Source organism: Tursiops truncatus, chromosome 8 (genome assembly GCF_011762595.2).
Source record: "Tursiops truncatus isolate mTurTru1 chromosome 8, mTurTru1.mat.Y, whole genome shotgun sequence".
NCBI lineage: Eukaryota > Metazoa > Chordata > Mammalia > Artiodactyla > Delphinidae > Tursiops > Tursiops truncatus.
The window spans coordinates 71,360,904-71,378,600 of record NC_047041.1 but is presented as its reverse complement, the minus strand read 5'-3'; the positions used below and the strand labels follow the sequence as shown (position 1 = coordinate 71,378,600).

The following is a 17,697-nucleotide window of genomic DNA, read 5'->3' as shown; positions in this document are numbered from 1 at the left end:
CTCAGGCTCCGGACGCGCAGGCTCAGCGGCCGTGGCTCACGGGCCCAGCCGCCCTGCGGCATGTGGGATCTTCCCGGACCGGGGCACAAACCCGCGTCCCCTGCATCTGCAGGCGGACCCTCAACCACTGTGCCACCAGGGAAGCCCGACTTTGGCTTTTACTCTGGGAGAAAGTGGGAGACATCATAGGATTCTGAGCAGATGAATGATAGTATCTGACTTACACTTTAAGATTCACCTGGCTGCTCTGTTGAGAAGAGACTAGAGGTGAGTAGAGGCAGGGAGATGTCAGAGAGCTGCAGAAATCCACATGAAAGATAACGGTGGCTGGACCAAAATGCCATGGTAAAATGGTAAGAAGGGTCAGATTCTGGATATATACTGAGGGCAGAACTAGCCAATACGTTTTCCTGACGGACTGGATACGTGATTTGACAGAGAAAAGGCAAAGATAACTGGAGAGTGGGAGTTGCCACCTACTGAGATGGGGAAAGCTGTAGATGAAACAGGGACAGTGGGGAGGAGAGATCAGGAGCTCAGTTTTGGATGTTATGTTGATGATGCCTATTGGACGGTGAACTGGACAAATCAAGTTAGCTGGATATACAAGTATGGAAAGGTCTGAACTAGAGATAACTTTGGGAGTTGTCAACATAGAGAGGGCATGTAAAGCCATGGAAGTTCATGAAATCACCAAGAGAATGACTAGAAAGAACAGGGCACTCTACCAATAAAGGGGGGGAGAGAGCAGAGGAGATGGCAAAGGAGACTGAGGAGTAACCGTTACTTCTTTTTCTCTCCCTCCACATACCTAAATGCAAAATTGGTGTAGTATTCATGATGACCCTCTGCATAGAAATCCCATGCCTATTAATCTAGAGTCATCCTGAAGGTATAATTACTAATTATTATTCAATAAGACGATGCTATCATATATGAAAACGTTAAATAGTGAAATCAATTCAATACCCCATTTTAATAATTTTAATTATATTCTCTATTACAACTTAGATTTTCCTGGCCATTCGTGGAGCTTTGGAGCCATCTAGATAAGGACCAACAATAAATTGCCAATAAAAGTGCCAAATTTCCAACTGTGGGTTATGGGATGTGTGGGAAAGATATAATCAGCAGATATAATGCAGCACTAGGCCAGCTCCCTGGTTTCCCCTGATGCCTTAAAAAACAAAAACAAATGAACAAAACAGTTCTTATAGCCCACAGAATAGGCCCCGAATGAAAGTACCTCGCACTTCTGCAGCCACCTCCAAAGTCTGAAATTTTTGTTGGCTCGCATTTTGGCCTCTGATTTTAGCATATGAATAATGAGCCGATTTTTGTTTTGCGCAGCCATATCAAGAGGGGTTTCTCCCTAAAAAAAAAAGTTCAATTATATTTTTGATATATCAATACCATAGATGCTAAACATTTTTAAAAACTCACCAGAATCACAGATTCACTGTATTTATTCCAAGGGTAGCCAACTATTATTGTTTATACTTATCTCGTGGTAACCGAAAACATATGTATAGCTTATCTTTATGTTAATTTATCAGTCTTCTAACTCAAGATATAATAAATTAAGGGAGATAAACACCTGGTCATACCTTAACATTTCGGATATCCAGGCTAGCACCAGCTTCCAAGAGTTTATCAACGGCATTAACATTTCCTGCGGCAACTGCCCAGTGAAGTGGAGTGTTTTGGTGTATTTTGTCAACTACATTGAGAGAGGGATTAAACTTTAAGAGAAATCCAGTTGGTTCTGACCTGTCTCAAAACAATAAAACACCAAGAGATATTAGACAGCTGAATGATTTGAAGGGTAAATGTAAACAATGAAACTGTTTGCTAACGTATCAATGAACCAATCAGTAAGTATTCTGAAAACTGAGGAACTTCTCTGTGCAGAGTTCCATTCTAGGTGCTAATACTGGAGAGTTCCCGCCCCAAGAGATCTATTAAGTGATAGTCTGCTATATAATGTAATTTTAACATCAATACTGTGGGATAACAGCTTTTGTTTTTCAAATTTTTACTTTCATGTTGCTGTTCTATTGGTTAACATTTTTTTTTACACTTAACTTCGGCCAACATTAAATGCTATGTTATTTATCCAATTAAAAAATTAAATGTACAACATTATATTTGAGGAGATAAACCAAAGCTAACTTCACATTCTCCCTCCAACCAATTACTGCATAAAGTGGTATAAATAATGTCCTAAAATATTTGTTTGTCATAGAAAGTGATGGACTTGAAAGCAGAATTCAATGAAATATTTTTACTTTATCGTCAACACCTTCCCTTCTTTTATGACTACTCAAGAGATTCCTTTAATAAAACAATATTCTACCTTACTTATTCTATCAAGATTTTTAAACATTATACCTGACTTTACAGTTACCAGCAATGACAAAATGCTTTCTGACAAAATTCTACCCCAGCCCCACCTCTACATGAGCTAAAAGGAAATGGCATCAGAACTAACTCAGTTCCTAGGGGAGACATCCTAAGTAAAAGCAGAATCAGAAATTAAGTACAACGTTGGAAACAAAACTGATACAGGGCAAACTGTAGCACGTATTTGAATAGAAGAATAACAGAAGTTGGACAATATGGTGATCAATAATCACAAGTGATGATCAATAATCACAATATGGTGATCAATAATCACAAAAACTTAAATATGTAAATAACTGATATGAACATATAAACATACTATTTTCATAGATCAGTTATAATTAATATTTTCAGAGCAGTCAACAATGTCAGAGAACCTCAAAATTTATTGTTTTCTGGAAAGTCTATTTCTCATCTACATTTCAAATTATGAGAGCATTTAAACCTGTAGCCATTCTTGAAAAATGTAAACTAAGAAATGTACGTCATGTTAATAAGTGTATGCTGTGGAATCTCTACCTGTTCTGTAAGGAAATATTTTTTCTTATTAGTAGCTTTCAAACTTTTCCCCAAAGCTACCAGAAAACAGAAAATTTACTTCAATGGTGCTTTTCTAACTACAACTACATTAAAAGTCCATATCACAGTCACAAGATGGAAAATCTTACTTTCTTCCTCAGAATGCTGTGTCATCTCACAAAGACTAAGATACTTAAATTGCTGGATCAAGAGTCAGAATAAGGCAATTCAATTAAACTCACTTACCCAAGTACTTTGTGAGCTGATAACATGAGAGGTGTCTGCCCATTTACATCTGTCATATTCACACTCTGTTCAAAAAGAAGAGTCAATCAGCCTAATTGTAAACAAAGTCAAGATTCTGTCTCCTCTCTTAGTAGAAGTATCTCTTTAATACATTCAATACCACTAGTGTGTCTATAAGAAGGATTCAAATATCATTTGAATAAAAGAATGTTCTGCTTCACATCCATAGGGTTAAAATCCATTGATCCCTACAAAACTTTTTAAAGGGAAAATCTGAATATATGATTTTAAATGTCGTACGCTGTGAGTGGAAGAGAGCTAAGGGAAAGAGAAAAATGTTGATAAACACCATCAAATATGAGACAGTAGAGACCTTAGAAGTCACTTAGTTTAGACTTTAACCGAAACATTAATTCATACTACCCCCTCCTACACAAAGTCATCCAGTCTCTACTTAAAAACTTCCAGTAATAGTGAACTCTTGATCTTCTGAGGCAACTTGCAATTTTGAACTTATGTTTCAAAAAGTAAAATATGAAAAGTTCTTTTTTATTTTCTAGAATATAGAAAAAAAGGGAAATCATACCTCCAAGAGGATATGTTCCTTTTAATAAAATGGACCCAGATTTGAGGTATATGATACCTCAACCAAGCCAAAAAAAAAAAGTCAATTACTGAATATTCTAATGGGCCTTGGAGGAATAAGCCCAAAGAGAAGCAGAAAAGATGACTCGTCATATAGCTTTCCAAAATGAGACCCAGGAAGTTATAATTATTCTACTTGAGTTGAAGAGAGAGTGCTTATTTGAGTCTAAGAGAAAGTGCTTATTTTAAGAGGACACAATCATCCCAACAGCATTTGTGCAAACATGTTTCCACGCCTGTTACAGACGAGACTACTGATATATAAACTACTTGCTACCAGAAAGCATATCCCAGGCAAGCAGAGCTGACAGTGAAACTCCCACCGCCAGCAACCTATAATTTAACCAGTGCCATAAATGGATGCCACTTAAGGCAAGCCATTTTTCATGGATTTACTTTAGGGAACAATAAGAAACATACATTCAAATTGGTCTCCACTGGACTTAAATAATGCAAGCAAATGATGGGTTAATTTAGTGATCTGACTACCATTTCCACATTCAATCAGAAGAAAAATACAGGCTTTGAAGTCATGTTTTTGAAAAACTCTGCAAATTACTTGGGATCATAAGGAAAACTATTATAGGCTTACAAGTTTCAGAAACATCTATTATATGTTACTGAGCTAAATGACCTATCCTTTTTGCTCCAGTGAAGCTGGAAAAGCAGTATTCAATAGCTAGACTTACTGAGGCTAGTATTTGAATATTTGGATATCTGTAACTTCTACTTTAAAAATGAGGACAGAAAAAAAAAATGAGGACTACTAGTAATCATCCTCTGAATCCCTTCAGATTTACAACAGCTGGAGTACAAGAAACATTTCAAAACATACCTGTCCTTTTGAGATGAGATATGCTATAATGGGCATGTGTTGAAATAACACTGCCAGGTGGATGCTGCTGAATCCCTCTCCATCGATAAGAGTGGGGTCTGCACCATACTGCAGTAATAATATGACCATAGGTAAATGCCCTTGTCTGGAAAGAAAGGACAAAAATTATACTGTATTCTGTCACGCAAAAAAGAGAAAAATTCAGGGAGAAACCAATGTTCCTAAGACACGAAGGATTTTGGTTAGATTTAAAGAGTACTGCCTAACAATACACAGATTTTTAAAACACTGGAGATTCTCTAAATGTCTTTTACATAGATGCTCCAAACTTAGAACTATCTGGACGGTCCTTCTTGAGTGCAGGTAATAAACTTAATAACCTCCCAATCTACCTTAAATCTTATGTGTAAGATTACTACCATGTGTAAATAATTTTACATAACTAATGATAAAAATGGAAATTAAAAACCACTTAGACTTTACTGCTGCTATTTTAAAAACAAAAAATAATCATGAAGCAGATATGCCACAGAGTAACATTCACAGACTGCAGGTATACTGTGATAATCTTTTTCTTAGGAACTACATATTTCTCTTTGAATACGGCTCATTTCTCTGTAAAGCACTGTACCTCAGTAGCTTAACAGGGGGATGAGCTAACCCCAGATTCCTCAAAATCCTTGGCTATGGAGAAAAGATTCAATTCCTTGCCTTAAACGAACAATTATTCACTTCACTTTCAGGTTCATATCAATCCCACCAACCACAGAAAGAATGGAGTTAAAATGAAAGATGAAGAAGTTGTTAAGTATCCGCACAGACACTTACTAACTTCAGCTTCAGATGCCAACACATACGAGAGAAAAGAACTGATTGAGTTTACACTCACTGAACTACCACTTTTATCCATGTGATCAAATATTAAACATATTTATTTTGATTATAAAATATAATACAAATATTTGAGGTTGAGCATCATAGTGGAGCCCCAAATTAAACACAAAAACATCATCTCTGGAAACTCTTTAAAACTGTAATTTATTTATTTATTTATTTATTTTTGAATGAAGGGGTAAAAAGGAAAGAAAGCCTTGCAAATACTCTGTAACTGCAATTTTCAATATGGACTACTAGTCATATACAGCTATTTAAATTCAAATTAGTTAAAATTAATTAAAATTATAAATTCCATTCCTTAACTGCATTAGCCACATTTTGCATTTCATGTATGGCTAGTGGCTACCTTACTGGACAGCACAGAATAGAACATTTCCATCATCACAGAAAATTCTACTGGAAAGTGCTGGTCTGTAATATTCAGAAAATGAGTAAGTCACTTTTGATTCTGAGCAGCAATTTCAGTATTTAAAGAAACCTTTACCTGATGGCCCAGTGAAGAGGAGTTGAATTTAAATCTCCACCCAACTGATCTACCACAGCACCTTTCGAAATATAAAACCTGTTAAAAGCAGACATAAATGAAAATAAGATTTAAAACTTAAAATTCATACTAAGAAAGAAAACATCAATTTTTCTTAGTAATAAATGTATTAGAAAACAAAAATTATAATAATACCCCTCCCTAAAAACACTCAGATCTACAGAGGTCTGAAAGATTCACACAACAGCATCAAACAGATCCCTGGTGAAATATTCTCATCATGTTAAGTAGTTACTCCTGCTGTCATGAGCATTCCATGACAACTATACACCAAACACATAATAACTACTCTCTGCATATTCTAACCACCACAACACTCTTGGAATGGTTTATATTCAAAAAAGGTTTCTATGACAGATATTCTACTTAACTGGCAAGAAGAAAGGTAAAACTATGTCACTGCTAACAGTTTAAAATTAGAATTACTATGTGGGAATGAATTCTAAAAGTAGGTAGCAAAAATTAATTCAAAATCCTTTTGGAGGAGTTAGACATTTTGAGCATTTCACTCTCTATTTTGGGGGCACAGATGGGATACACTGTATAAAGTGAAACTATAAAGAGACTTATTTTCTTCAGCAGTTTACAGGCATTAGTCTCATTATTTCAAAGTTGTGCTTCATATATATTATCTAAACAATACACCAGTTTATTTCCACAGAAAAGGAGTTTGCTTGTGAGTATATCTGTATATCTGTTTATTCTAAACTTTAGTATATTTCTACTTTTTTAAACCTCAAGGATTTTAAGTACGTATAATACAAAACATATACACATTCACACACATACACATTTTACATGCTAAGGTATAAACAAAGAAAAAACAAAAACAATGGGTAGGCAGTAGTGCTTTATGAAAGGGAACTATTTTATACAATCCCACACATGCCTACTTTAAAATGTATTCCATATTTAATTTTGTTTTTAAAGTTAAATTATTCCCCTACCTAACCATTCCTCCTGGCGTTATTACAACATAAAATATTTCAGTGATTCTTCTAAACTAGATGAAACTATCTGTTCTATCCTGGAAAATGTGTTATGCTTTCCCTTTTCAAAAAGTGTTCAATTTCATTGCCTGAACTCTATCTTTATGATGGGTCTCTGTGGCTCTCTCTCTCTCTCTCTCTCTCTGGCTGCATTGGGTCTTCGTTGCTGCGCGCGGGCTTTCTCTAGTTGTGGCGAGTGGGGCCTACTCTTCGTTGCAGTGCGTGGGCTTCTCATTGCAGTGGCTTCTCCTGTTGTAGAGCACGGGCTCTAGGCACGCGGGATTCAGTAGTTGTGGCTCACGGGCTCTAGAGCACAGGCTCAGCAGTTGTGACGCACGGGCTTAGTTGCTCCGCAGCATGTGGGACCTTCCCGGACCAGGGCTCGAACCCCTGTCCCCTGCATTGGCAGGTGGATTCTTAACCACTGTGCCACCAGGGATGTCCCCTGTGGCTTTATTTTTAATTTTCCTTTTTGGGCCAGTGAGAGTCCTGCTCCAGACGATCTCTGAGGTCCTTTTCAATACTATGATAACCAATGTGCATGGCACAAAGTTTCAAATATTCATTTACAGTAAAGGATTAGAGATGGTTCAACTAATATATCCCATCTTACTTTACAAGATCCAGCCTGTTGTTAATAGCAGCCCAATGAAGAAGCGACACATTTTCTTTGTCTGGTTGCCTGACATCATATCCTGCTTCCACCAACTCTTTACATCGTTCAAAAATCCCATATCTGAAATAAGAAAATGCATAATTGATACCATTAAAATAATTTCAAATATCAAAATTTCTTCCTTTTACTATGTCTTTATCCCATCTGTCTTTCAGCCAACATAGAAATACAATAATTAACAAAGATATGCACAAAGAGGACAGATTATAAAGCCAAACAACAAAAGTAAACCTGGCTATTGAATGATCAGATTAATCCATTTGGAGCTGAACTTGATTTTCTTAAATAAACTTTAACATTCACATTTGCCCTCTTTCAATAAATTTCATTTGATTTTCCACCAGGAATGCACCAGGAATACATGGTGTTGATTCTGTATGACAATCTTATCCCTGAATCAAACAAAGTCCAAGCAATGACCTCACAATAAGGGAGAGAGACTAAAAGCAAACTTGGAATGGGATAAATTCAACAATAAAATATGCACACAGTATAGGTATAGAAAAGGAAGGAATGATTAGCCCTTCCTGAAGGAGATGGAAGCTGATATACAAGCTATGTTTTATAGGGTGAAGGGAAGACATTTCAGGCAGAAGGAATAGCATGTACGAAAACCAGAGATATAAAACTGCGTGGATGTTTGGTGAAATATAAGCAATTTAGCACCACAGAAGCATCAGCATAAGAAAGGCAATGGCAAGAGATGAGGCTAGGAGAGGTAAGCAAAGACTGCATGAACCTTCTCTGCCATGCTTTGAAATTTAGACTTTATAGTGCAAGGGGAAGCCACTGAAGGTTTTAAAGAGGAAAGCACTCAGATTTTGGGCTGTAAGAAAGATCACATTAGTGGCAGTGTGGAAGCTAATTCAAGGCCAAGACTGAGAAACCAGTTTAGAGGATCTTACAATAGAGACAGGAGAGCAGCAATGGGAGCCTGAAGAAAAAGAGGCAACAGGAATGTAAAAGGAGGGACAGACTGAAGGGATATTTAAGAGAGTTATTTAACTGACTCACTATCAGAATGAAAAACAGCAGAGAAATACCTCCTTTTTAATGCTAAAATAATTTAAAAAATCGTTCATTAGCACTATTTCTTTTCCACAGAAACTATTAAGACCCACCAGACCATTTAGCGCTTTCTCTGAAACTTACTTCTATTTAGAGGGAACTGAAAGTTTCGATATGTCTTCAAGGGTCAAAATCAAACAAAATGGCAGAATTGTCTCTACTTCCTACACTGTTAAATAACCTCTGCCTCACCAAAACGTGTGTGTGCACCTGTCTGTCTGTCTTTATGGCATTTTTTAAAAGATGGAGGTACCCATTTGACAATGCTAAGTGAAAATATTAATAAGAGAATGAATTGTTGATAATGATACATATGTATTGGGGTGGCCAAAAAGTTTGTACGATGTTACAGAAAAACCCGAATGAACTTTCTGACCCAATATTTATATTCTCCATCTTTTAAATATCAACTTTAACATTTTACTGGAAAAGAAATACTCCCTTTACATAAGAAATATAAAGGGTACACAATAATTAGGATTTTGGTGGTTTAGAAAATACAAAAACACCTATCCTAGCTAGCTCTCTTTCACCCTTCCCAAATACTACCTAAATATATTCTCACAACCACTTAAAGTCCAAGACCTGAAGAAAATTTGGGGAAATATACATAATGTGAGTTTTTATTGATATTCCCTGTGAACATAACCTAATTTCTCACACTTATCATTACAGAGCTTTACTGGTTGCAGAGAAACATTTAAATGTTTCCATTCTAATTAAAGCAAATATCTATTTACCTTAAGCCCACTCTCATATTCATATAAATATAATAATACAAACAATATCAAACAATATTCACCTAATGTAGTGGTTCCCAGAGCCTCCAGAGTTCATATAAATTAGTAATTAGAATATTCAAATAATTGTCAATAACTTTTTAACTAACATAAGCAATACATGAGTCTACATTAAAGCCAAACAGGTTAACTAATCACCAAACATCTTTGCTTTTGACAGAAATTATATCAAGTTAGTATAGTAACATTAGTTTCTTTCATGCAGATTAGAAGCTCTGATGGGCAGGCTTATATTTGAGTACTAAGAAAATGGATTACTAATTAACATAATCTGACAGATAAAATATTTCAAAATATATTCAATGGCAAGAGGCGGGGTAGATGTTAACAGTCAATGAGATCCACAAGGGTGAAAACGTTGGAAATGGTTTAATGCAAAAACCCACAAATGGAGATCTTAAGGGGAAACTTTCAAAACATATTTCATTTTCAGTGCAAGCAAAATAACCGACTATAGTTTCAAGTGGTCAGAAAACCTACTTCAATTATACTGACTTTTTTCTAGGGCACCCACAAAAATAGGTACATAGAAAGTACTCAATAAATGAATGTTTAAACCACACACCAGTGTGTGAGTTGATATTTTTCTATCCCATCTTCATATTTAGGTTGTAGTACATTTTAAAAGATTCAGATTTGTGTTCCAAACTCAGAGTCTAGTTTTAGTGTCATTTAAAACCATTCATTCAATCAACAAACATTTATTGGGCATTTAATAGAAGACAGCAACTGTGTAAAAGTACTGGGGTTACAAAGATGAAAAAGACATGCTTTTGCTCAGAAGTTGCTCACAATCTAATGGGAGAGACTAATAATAAACAGCTAAGGTGTACTGTATTAAATGCTCTGATGTTGGTATGACAAACATACTATCACTGGAGAATGAAGGGAGGAAGGTGTACACTGGAGTGCCATGAACCACACATGCGTCATTATAACAATTCAACAGAACCTAAGGATAAAACAAAACATTGGGAAGACTTACTGAGTAGCTTTTACAATGTCACAGTTACTAGAATCCTCTATAAGAGGAAGAGCTTCTCTCGCCTTGGCAAGTTCTTTGTTTTCATGTGCACAGACTTCGTGTCGACCAAATCCTGGAGGGTGGGGGCTGTGGCTGTGATTCCTGCACTGAAGAGTAAGAGTAATTTGACAAGGCTCAGTAAGAGAATTAATGTCACATTCAATTACATCATGAAGCCCTTGGTACTATCAACAATATCTATTAATTAAAAGATTATTTTTCAGTATTAGAGGTATATCTTACAGAAGATTTTCATTTTAATTCTACCCACTAGGATTAGATGCTTAATATTAGAAAATTCCAAATTATATATTTTTTCATAAAACAAAGGTCATCTGCAAAGGCACCAATGGCTTTTGCTACTTGTAGTAGGTGGAGGGTCATGGGTATTGACAGTAGGCCTCTGCTTCAGGGAGTCGTGGTAGACACACCCTAAGGATATCTCCCAATGAATCAAGTTCTTGAATATGTATAACTGGAGTCCCAGAAGAGGAAGAGGAAATAGTTTTAAATATTTGACTAAAGAATAGACAAAAATCTTCCAAATTTGGTGAAAATTATAAACACACAGCTCCTACAAGCTCAACAAACCCAAGCAGAACCAACCTCATAATATTACACCAAGGCATATAATAATCACTTGAAACCAATGATAAAAAGAGCAGCCGAAGGAAAAAGACATATTATGTTCAAGAAAACAAAGATAAGAATGAATTCAGACTTCTTATCAGTAAGTACCAGCCAGAAGACAAAAGCAAAAAAAGCTGAAAGAAAAAACTAAACCTGGAAACACCGACAAAAATATTCTCGAAAAATAGGGGTGAAATATACACTTTTTTCAAACAAACAAAAGCTAAGAAAACTGCCAACAGACCTAATGCTACAAGAAATGATACAGGACGTTCTTCAGGCTAAAGGAAAATAATACCAGATGGAAATCTGAACCAATACAAAGGAATAAAGAGTGATAGAACTACATGGGTAAATATGTATAATTATGTGGGTAAATGTAACACACTTTTTTACATTTTTTAATTCCTTGATGATAACAGAGAAACAGAAATATACTGTTATAAGAGATGTTATAATAGTATTTGCAGAAAGACAGTGATAAGTTAATGTGTATAATGTTAACCCAAGAGCAATCTTTAAACAAATAAAACAAAGTCATATAATAAGCCAACAGCAGAGATAAAATAAAACACTTAAAAGACACTCAATTAATATTCTTTTAAATGCAGGAAAAGTAGGGAAAAAATGAACAAAAACAGACAAGGAAAAAACATACAAGATAATATACTTATACTTAACTATATTGATAATCACATTAAATACAAATGGTCTAAAGAAAACCAAATGAAAGAGTTTGTTAGATTGGATTTTAAAAAAAAAATTTTTTTTTTCAAAAAAACTACATATTGTCTACAAGAAACCTACTTTAAATATAAAAACATATATAAGTTAAAAGTAAAAGGACAGAAAAATATATACCATGCATAAAGGAATACTAAGCATAAGGAATGTAGTGGTTATATTAGTATAAGACAAAGTAGACATCCGCACAAGAAATATTACCAGAGATGAGGAGGGACACTGCAAAATATTAAAGAAGCCAATTTATTAAGAAGCATAACAGGGACTTCCTGGTGGTCCAGTGGTAAAGAATCTGCCTTCCAATTAAGGGGACATGGGTTCGATCCCTGGTCAGGAAACTAAAATCCCACATTCTGCAGGGCAACTAAGCCCACGCGCCACAACTACTGAGCTCGCGCATCTCAAAGAGAGAGCCCACATGCCACAAACTACAGAGCCCATGTGCTCTGGAGCCACAACTAAAGAGAAAACCTGCACGCCACAACTAGAGAGAAGCCCACGTGCCGCGATGAAGATCCTGCATGCCACAACTAAGACCCGATGCAGCCAGAAAAATAAAGAAAATAAATAAATACACAAATTTTTAAGTGACTTAAGGAAAAAAAGACATAACAATCTTAAATACATATGCACCCAAAAGGAACTTTAAAATTCATGAAGCAAAAAAGAAAAATAGAAAGATTCACAATTAAAGTTGAATATTTTAATACTTCTTTCAGCAACTGATGGAATGAGTAAACAGAAAACCATACTGCATAGAGAAGAGGAGAGAAATCAGAAAAGGACAGAGAACACTTAACACTATCCACCAACTGGATCCAGCTGACATTTTCATAAAATTACATCCAACAAGAGAAAAGATATTGTTTCAAGTACACATTTAACACTCAGCAAGACAGATAATACATTGGGCCATAAAACAAGCCTCAACAAACTTAAATGGGTTGAATTCATACAGAGTATATTCTCTGACCACAAATGGAATTAAATTAAAAATCAAGAGATTACTACAAGCAACTATGTGCCAATAAAATGGACCACCTGGAAGAAATGGACAAATTCTTAGAAAACTACAACCCTCCAAGACCGAACCAGGAAAAAAACAGAAAATATGAACATACCTATCACAAGCACTGAAAGTGAAACTGTGAATAGAAATCTTCCAACAAACAAAAGTCCAGGATGAGACGGCTTCACAGGTGAATTCTATCAAAGAGAAGAGCTAACACCTACCCTTCTCAAACTCTTCCAAAATGTAGCGGAGGGAGGAACACTCCCAAACTCATTCTACGAGGCCACCATCACCCTGAGACCAAAACCAGACAAAGGTGTCACAAAAAAAGAAAACTACAGGCCAATATCACTGATTAACATAGATGCAAAAATCCTTAATAAAATACTAGCAAACAGAATCCAGCAGCACATTAAAAGGATCATACGCCATGATCAAGTGGGGTTTAACCCAGCAATGCAAGGATTCTTCAATATACACAAATCAATCAATGTGATACACCATATTAACAAACTGAAGGATAAAAGCCATATGATCAACTCAATAGATGCAGAAAAAGCTTTTGACAAAATTCAACTCCCATTTATGATAAAAACTCTCCAGAAAGTAGGCATAGAGGGAACCTACATCAACATAATAGAGGCCAAATATGACAAACCCACAGCCAACATCATTCTCAATGGTGAAAAACTGAAACCATTTCCTCTAAGATCAGGAAAAAGTCAAGGTTGCCCACTCTCACCACTAGTATTCAAAATAGTTTTTGGAAGTTTTAGCCATGGCAATCAGAGAAGAAAAAGAAATAAAAGTAACCCAAATTGGAAAAGAAGTAAAACTGTCACTGTTTGCAGATGACATGATACTATACATAGAGAATCCTAAAGATGCTACCAGAAAACTACTAGAGCTAATCAATGAACCTGGTAAAGTAGCAGGATACAAAAGTAATGCACAGAAATCTTTTGCATTCCTATACACTAAGGACAAAAAATATGAAAGAGAAATTAAAGAAACACTCCCATTTACCACTGCAACAAAAAGAATAAAATAGCTAGGAATAAACCTACCTAGGGAGACAAAAGACCTGTATGCAGGAAACTATAAGACACTGATGAAAGAAGTTAAAGATAACACCAACAGATGGAGAGATATACCATGTTCTTGGATTGGAAGAATCAATATTGTGAAAATGACTATACTCCCCAAACCAATCTACAGATTCAATGCAATTCCTATCAAACTACCACTGGCATTTTTCACAGAACTAGAACAAAAAATTTCACAATTTGTATGGAATCACAAAGGACCCCAAACAGCCAAAGCAATCTTGAGAAAGAAAAACGGAGCTGGAGGAATCAGGCTCCCTGAATTCAGACTATACTACAAAGCTACAGTAATCAAGACAGTATGGTACTGGCACAAAAACAGAAATATAGATCAATGGAACAGGATAGAAAGCCCAGAGATAAACCCATGCACATACGGTCACCTTATCTTTGATAAAGGAGGCAAGAATATACAATGGAGAAAAGACAGCCTCTTCAATAAGTGGTGCTGGGAAAACTGGACAGCTACATGTAAAAGAATGAAATTAGAACACTCCCTAACACCATACACAAAAATAAACTCAAAATGGATTAAAGACCTAAACGTAAGGCCAGACACTATCAAACTCTTAGAGGAAAACACAGGCAGAACACTCTATGACATAAATCACAGCAAGATCCTTTTTGACCCACCTCCTAGAGAAATGGAAATAAAAACAAAAATTTAAAAATGGGACCTAATGAAACAAGCTTTTGCATAGCAAAGGAAACCATAAACAAGACCAAAAGACAACCCTCAGAATGGGAGAAAATATCTGCAAACAAAGGAACTGACAAAGGATTAATCTCCAAAATATACAAGCAGCTCATGCAGCTCAATATCCAAAAAACCGAATCCAAAAATGGGCAGATCTAAATAGACATTTCTCCAAAGAAGACATACAGATTGCCAACAAACACATGAAAGGATGCTCAACATCACAAATCATTAGAGAAATGCAAATCAAAACCACTATGAGGTATCACTTCACACTGGTCAGAATGGCCATCATCAAAAAATCTACACACAATAAATGCTGAAGAGGGTGTGGAGCAAAGGGAACCCTCTTGCACTGTTGGTGGGAATGTAAATTGTCCTCCCTATGGAGAACAATATGGAGTTTCCTTGAAAAACTAAAAGTAGAACTACCATACGACCCAGCAATCCCACTACTGGGCATATACCCTGAGAAAACCATAATTCAAAAAGAGTCACATACCACAATGTTCACTGCAGCTCTATTTACAATAGCCAGGACATGGAAGCAGCCTATGTGTCCATCGACAGATGAATGGATAAAGAAGACGTGGCACATATATACAATGGAATATTACTCAGCCATAAAAAGAAATGAAATTGAGTTATTTGTAGTGAGGCAGATGGACCTAGCGTCTGTCATACAGAGTGAAGTAAGTCAGAAAGAGAAAAATAAATACCGTATGCTAACGTATATATATGGAATCTAAAAAAAAAGAGGTTCTGAAGAACCTAGGGGCAGGACATGAATAAAGACGCAGACGTAGAGAATGTACTTGAGGACACGGGGAGGGGGAAGGGAAGCTAGGACGAAGTGAAAGAGTAGCACTGGTATATATACACTGCCAAATGTAAAATAGATAGCTAGTGGGAAGCAGCTGCATCACACAGGGAGATCAGCTCGGTGCTTTGTGACCACCTAGAGGGGTGGGATAGGGAGGGTGGGAGGGAGGTGCAAGAGCAAAGGGATATGGGGATAAATGTATAAATATAGCTGATTCACTTTGTTATACAGCAGAAACTAACACAACATTGTAAAGCAATTATACTCCAATAAAGATGTTTTAAAAAATCAATAACTAAACGATACGTGGAATATTCTCAAATATTTGGAAACAAAACAACACTTTTCTTTTTTTTTTTTTTTTTTTTAACATCTTTATTGGGGTATAATTACTTTACAATGGTGTGTTAGTTTCTGCTTTATAACAAAACACTTTTCTAAATAGAGTGAATTTTTAGCTTTAAATGCTTATAATAGGAAAAAAGAAGAAACTAAAATAAATGATCTAAGCTTTCATCTTAAGGATCTAGAGGAAAAAAAAATTAAATCCCAAGTAGACAGAATGAAGGAAACAATAAAGATAGGGAAATCCATGAAATATAAAAAAGAAAAAAATGCATAAAATCACTGAAACCAAAAGCTGGTTCTTTGGAAAGAATAAATCAATAAAATTGATAAAGCTCTAGTCAGACTGATCAAGAAAAAAGATGTCAATGACAAATAGCAAGTTTAAAAAAGGGGACATCATTATAAGATTCTGCAAATATTAAAAGGGTAATAAGGGGCTTCTGTGAACATCTTTATGCCACTAAATTCAACAACCTAGGTGAAATGCATAAAATATCTCGAAAGACACAAGTTATCAAAATGGACTTAAAAAGAAATGAGTAGCACTCTATCTATTAAAGAAATTGAGTTCATAATTTTAAAACTTCCCATTAAACAAAACAAAACAACTCCAGGCCCACATGACTTTTAACTGGCAAAGTCTATGAAAACACTCAAGGAAGAAATGATACCAACTCCTTCAGAATACAGAGGGACTGCTTCCCAGCTCATTTTAGAAGGCAGCATTATCCTGATACTAAAAGCAACAGACATAAGCAGTAAAGAAAACTATAGACTCAATATCCTTCATGAACACAGATGAAAAGATCCTAAATGAAATATTAGCAGAACTGTATTCAGTAATATATAAAAAGGATAATATACATTACAACCAAGCTTAAACATTTCAAAAGAAATCAGTGCAATTCACCATATTAACAAAATAAATATACTCACTTCAGTAGAATAAGCATTTGACAGAATTCAACACCCATGTATGATAAAAACTCTTAGCACACTAGGGAAAGAAGGGAACTTCCTCAACCTAATCAGGAGCATTTTTTAAAAATCTACAGCTACCATACAGTCAACGGTAAAAGACTGAATGCTTGAACTCTAAAGACTGAAACAAAGCAAGGATGCCCACTATCACCACTTCTAATCAACAATGTACTGAAGTCCTAGACACAATAACAGAGTAAGGGAAAGAAAAATGCATACAGATTAGAAAAGAAGCAAATCTACCTTTATTTGCAGACAGCATGATCCTGTACACAGAGAATCCTCAGGAATCTTTTTTAAAATTTATAATAGCATCAAAAATATAAAACACTTAAGATTTTATACTGTATCCAGCATTTTTAGTTGCATTTAAGGTGGAGGTTCACATCAAATACCTAGCAAATCATTCCTAGAGATCAAAACTGGCTATTTTATAATCCCATCTTGTTCTTTACCATAAAGTTGTTACCTGGCTTTTATCGACCTTATTCACCACAACTGTCTCTCTGACCAACTTTTCATTGTTTTAAGAAAATTCTCAAAGGATGAATACACATTAAGAACAGAAAATTGAAGATACTTGAAATGATGTGACTACATCAATTCTCCAGGAATTCCAAAAAAGATTTAACAAATAGTAGTTTTATTGCAGTAAGTCCATAACCCCTCAACAGGTTACTCTGAAGGAGCAAATCCTTTTGTTCTAAGTT

General features: G+C 35.5%; 1 protein-coding gene across 1 annotated transcript in view; it reads right to left on the bottom strand.

Moving 5' to 3' along the window:
* ZDHHC13 (zDHHC palmitoyltransferase 13) overlaps nucleotides 1–17,697 on the bottom strand; it is a 48,364-nt gene that overhangs the window by 22,680 nt on the left and 7,987 nt on the right. Inside the window, exons 2-8 of the mRNA XM_019948132.3 lie at nucleotides 10,608–10,753; nucleotides 7,692–7,814; nucleotides 6,030–6,107; nucleotides 4,649–4,793; nucleotides 3,169–3,233; nucleotides 1,608–1,770; nucleotides 1,247–1,372 (exon numbers count right to left, since the gene is read on the bottom strand). Of these exons, the coding sequence (XP_019803691.2) occupies nucleotides 1,247–1,372; nucleotides 1,608–1,770; nucleotides 3,169–3,233; nucleotides 4,649–4,793; nucleotides 6,030–6,107; nucleotides 7,692–7,814; nucleotides 10,608–10,753 (846 nt within the window). The remainder of the gene's footprint in view (nucleotides 1–1,246; nucleotides 1,373–1,607; nucleotides 1,771–3,168; nucleotides 3,234–4,648; nucleotides 4,794–6,029; nucleotides 6,108–7,691; nucleotides 7,815–10,607; nucleotides 10,754–17,697) is intronic.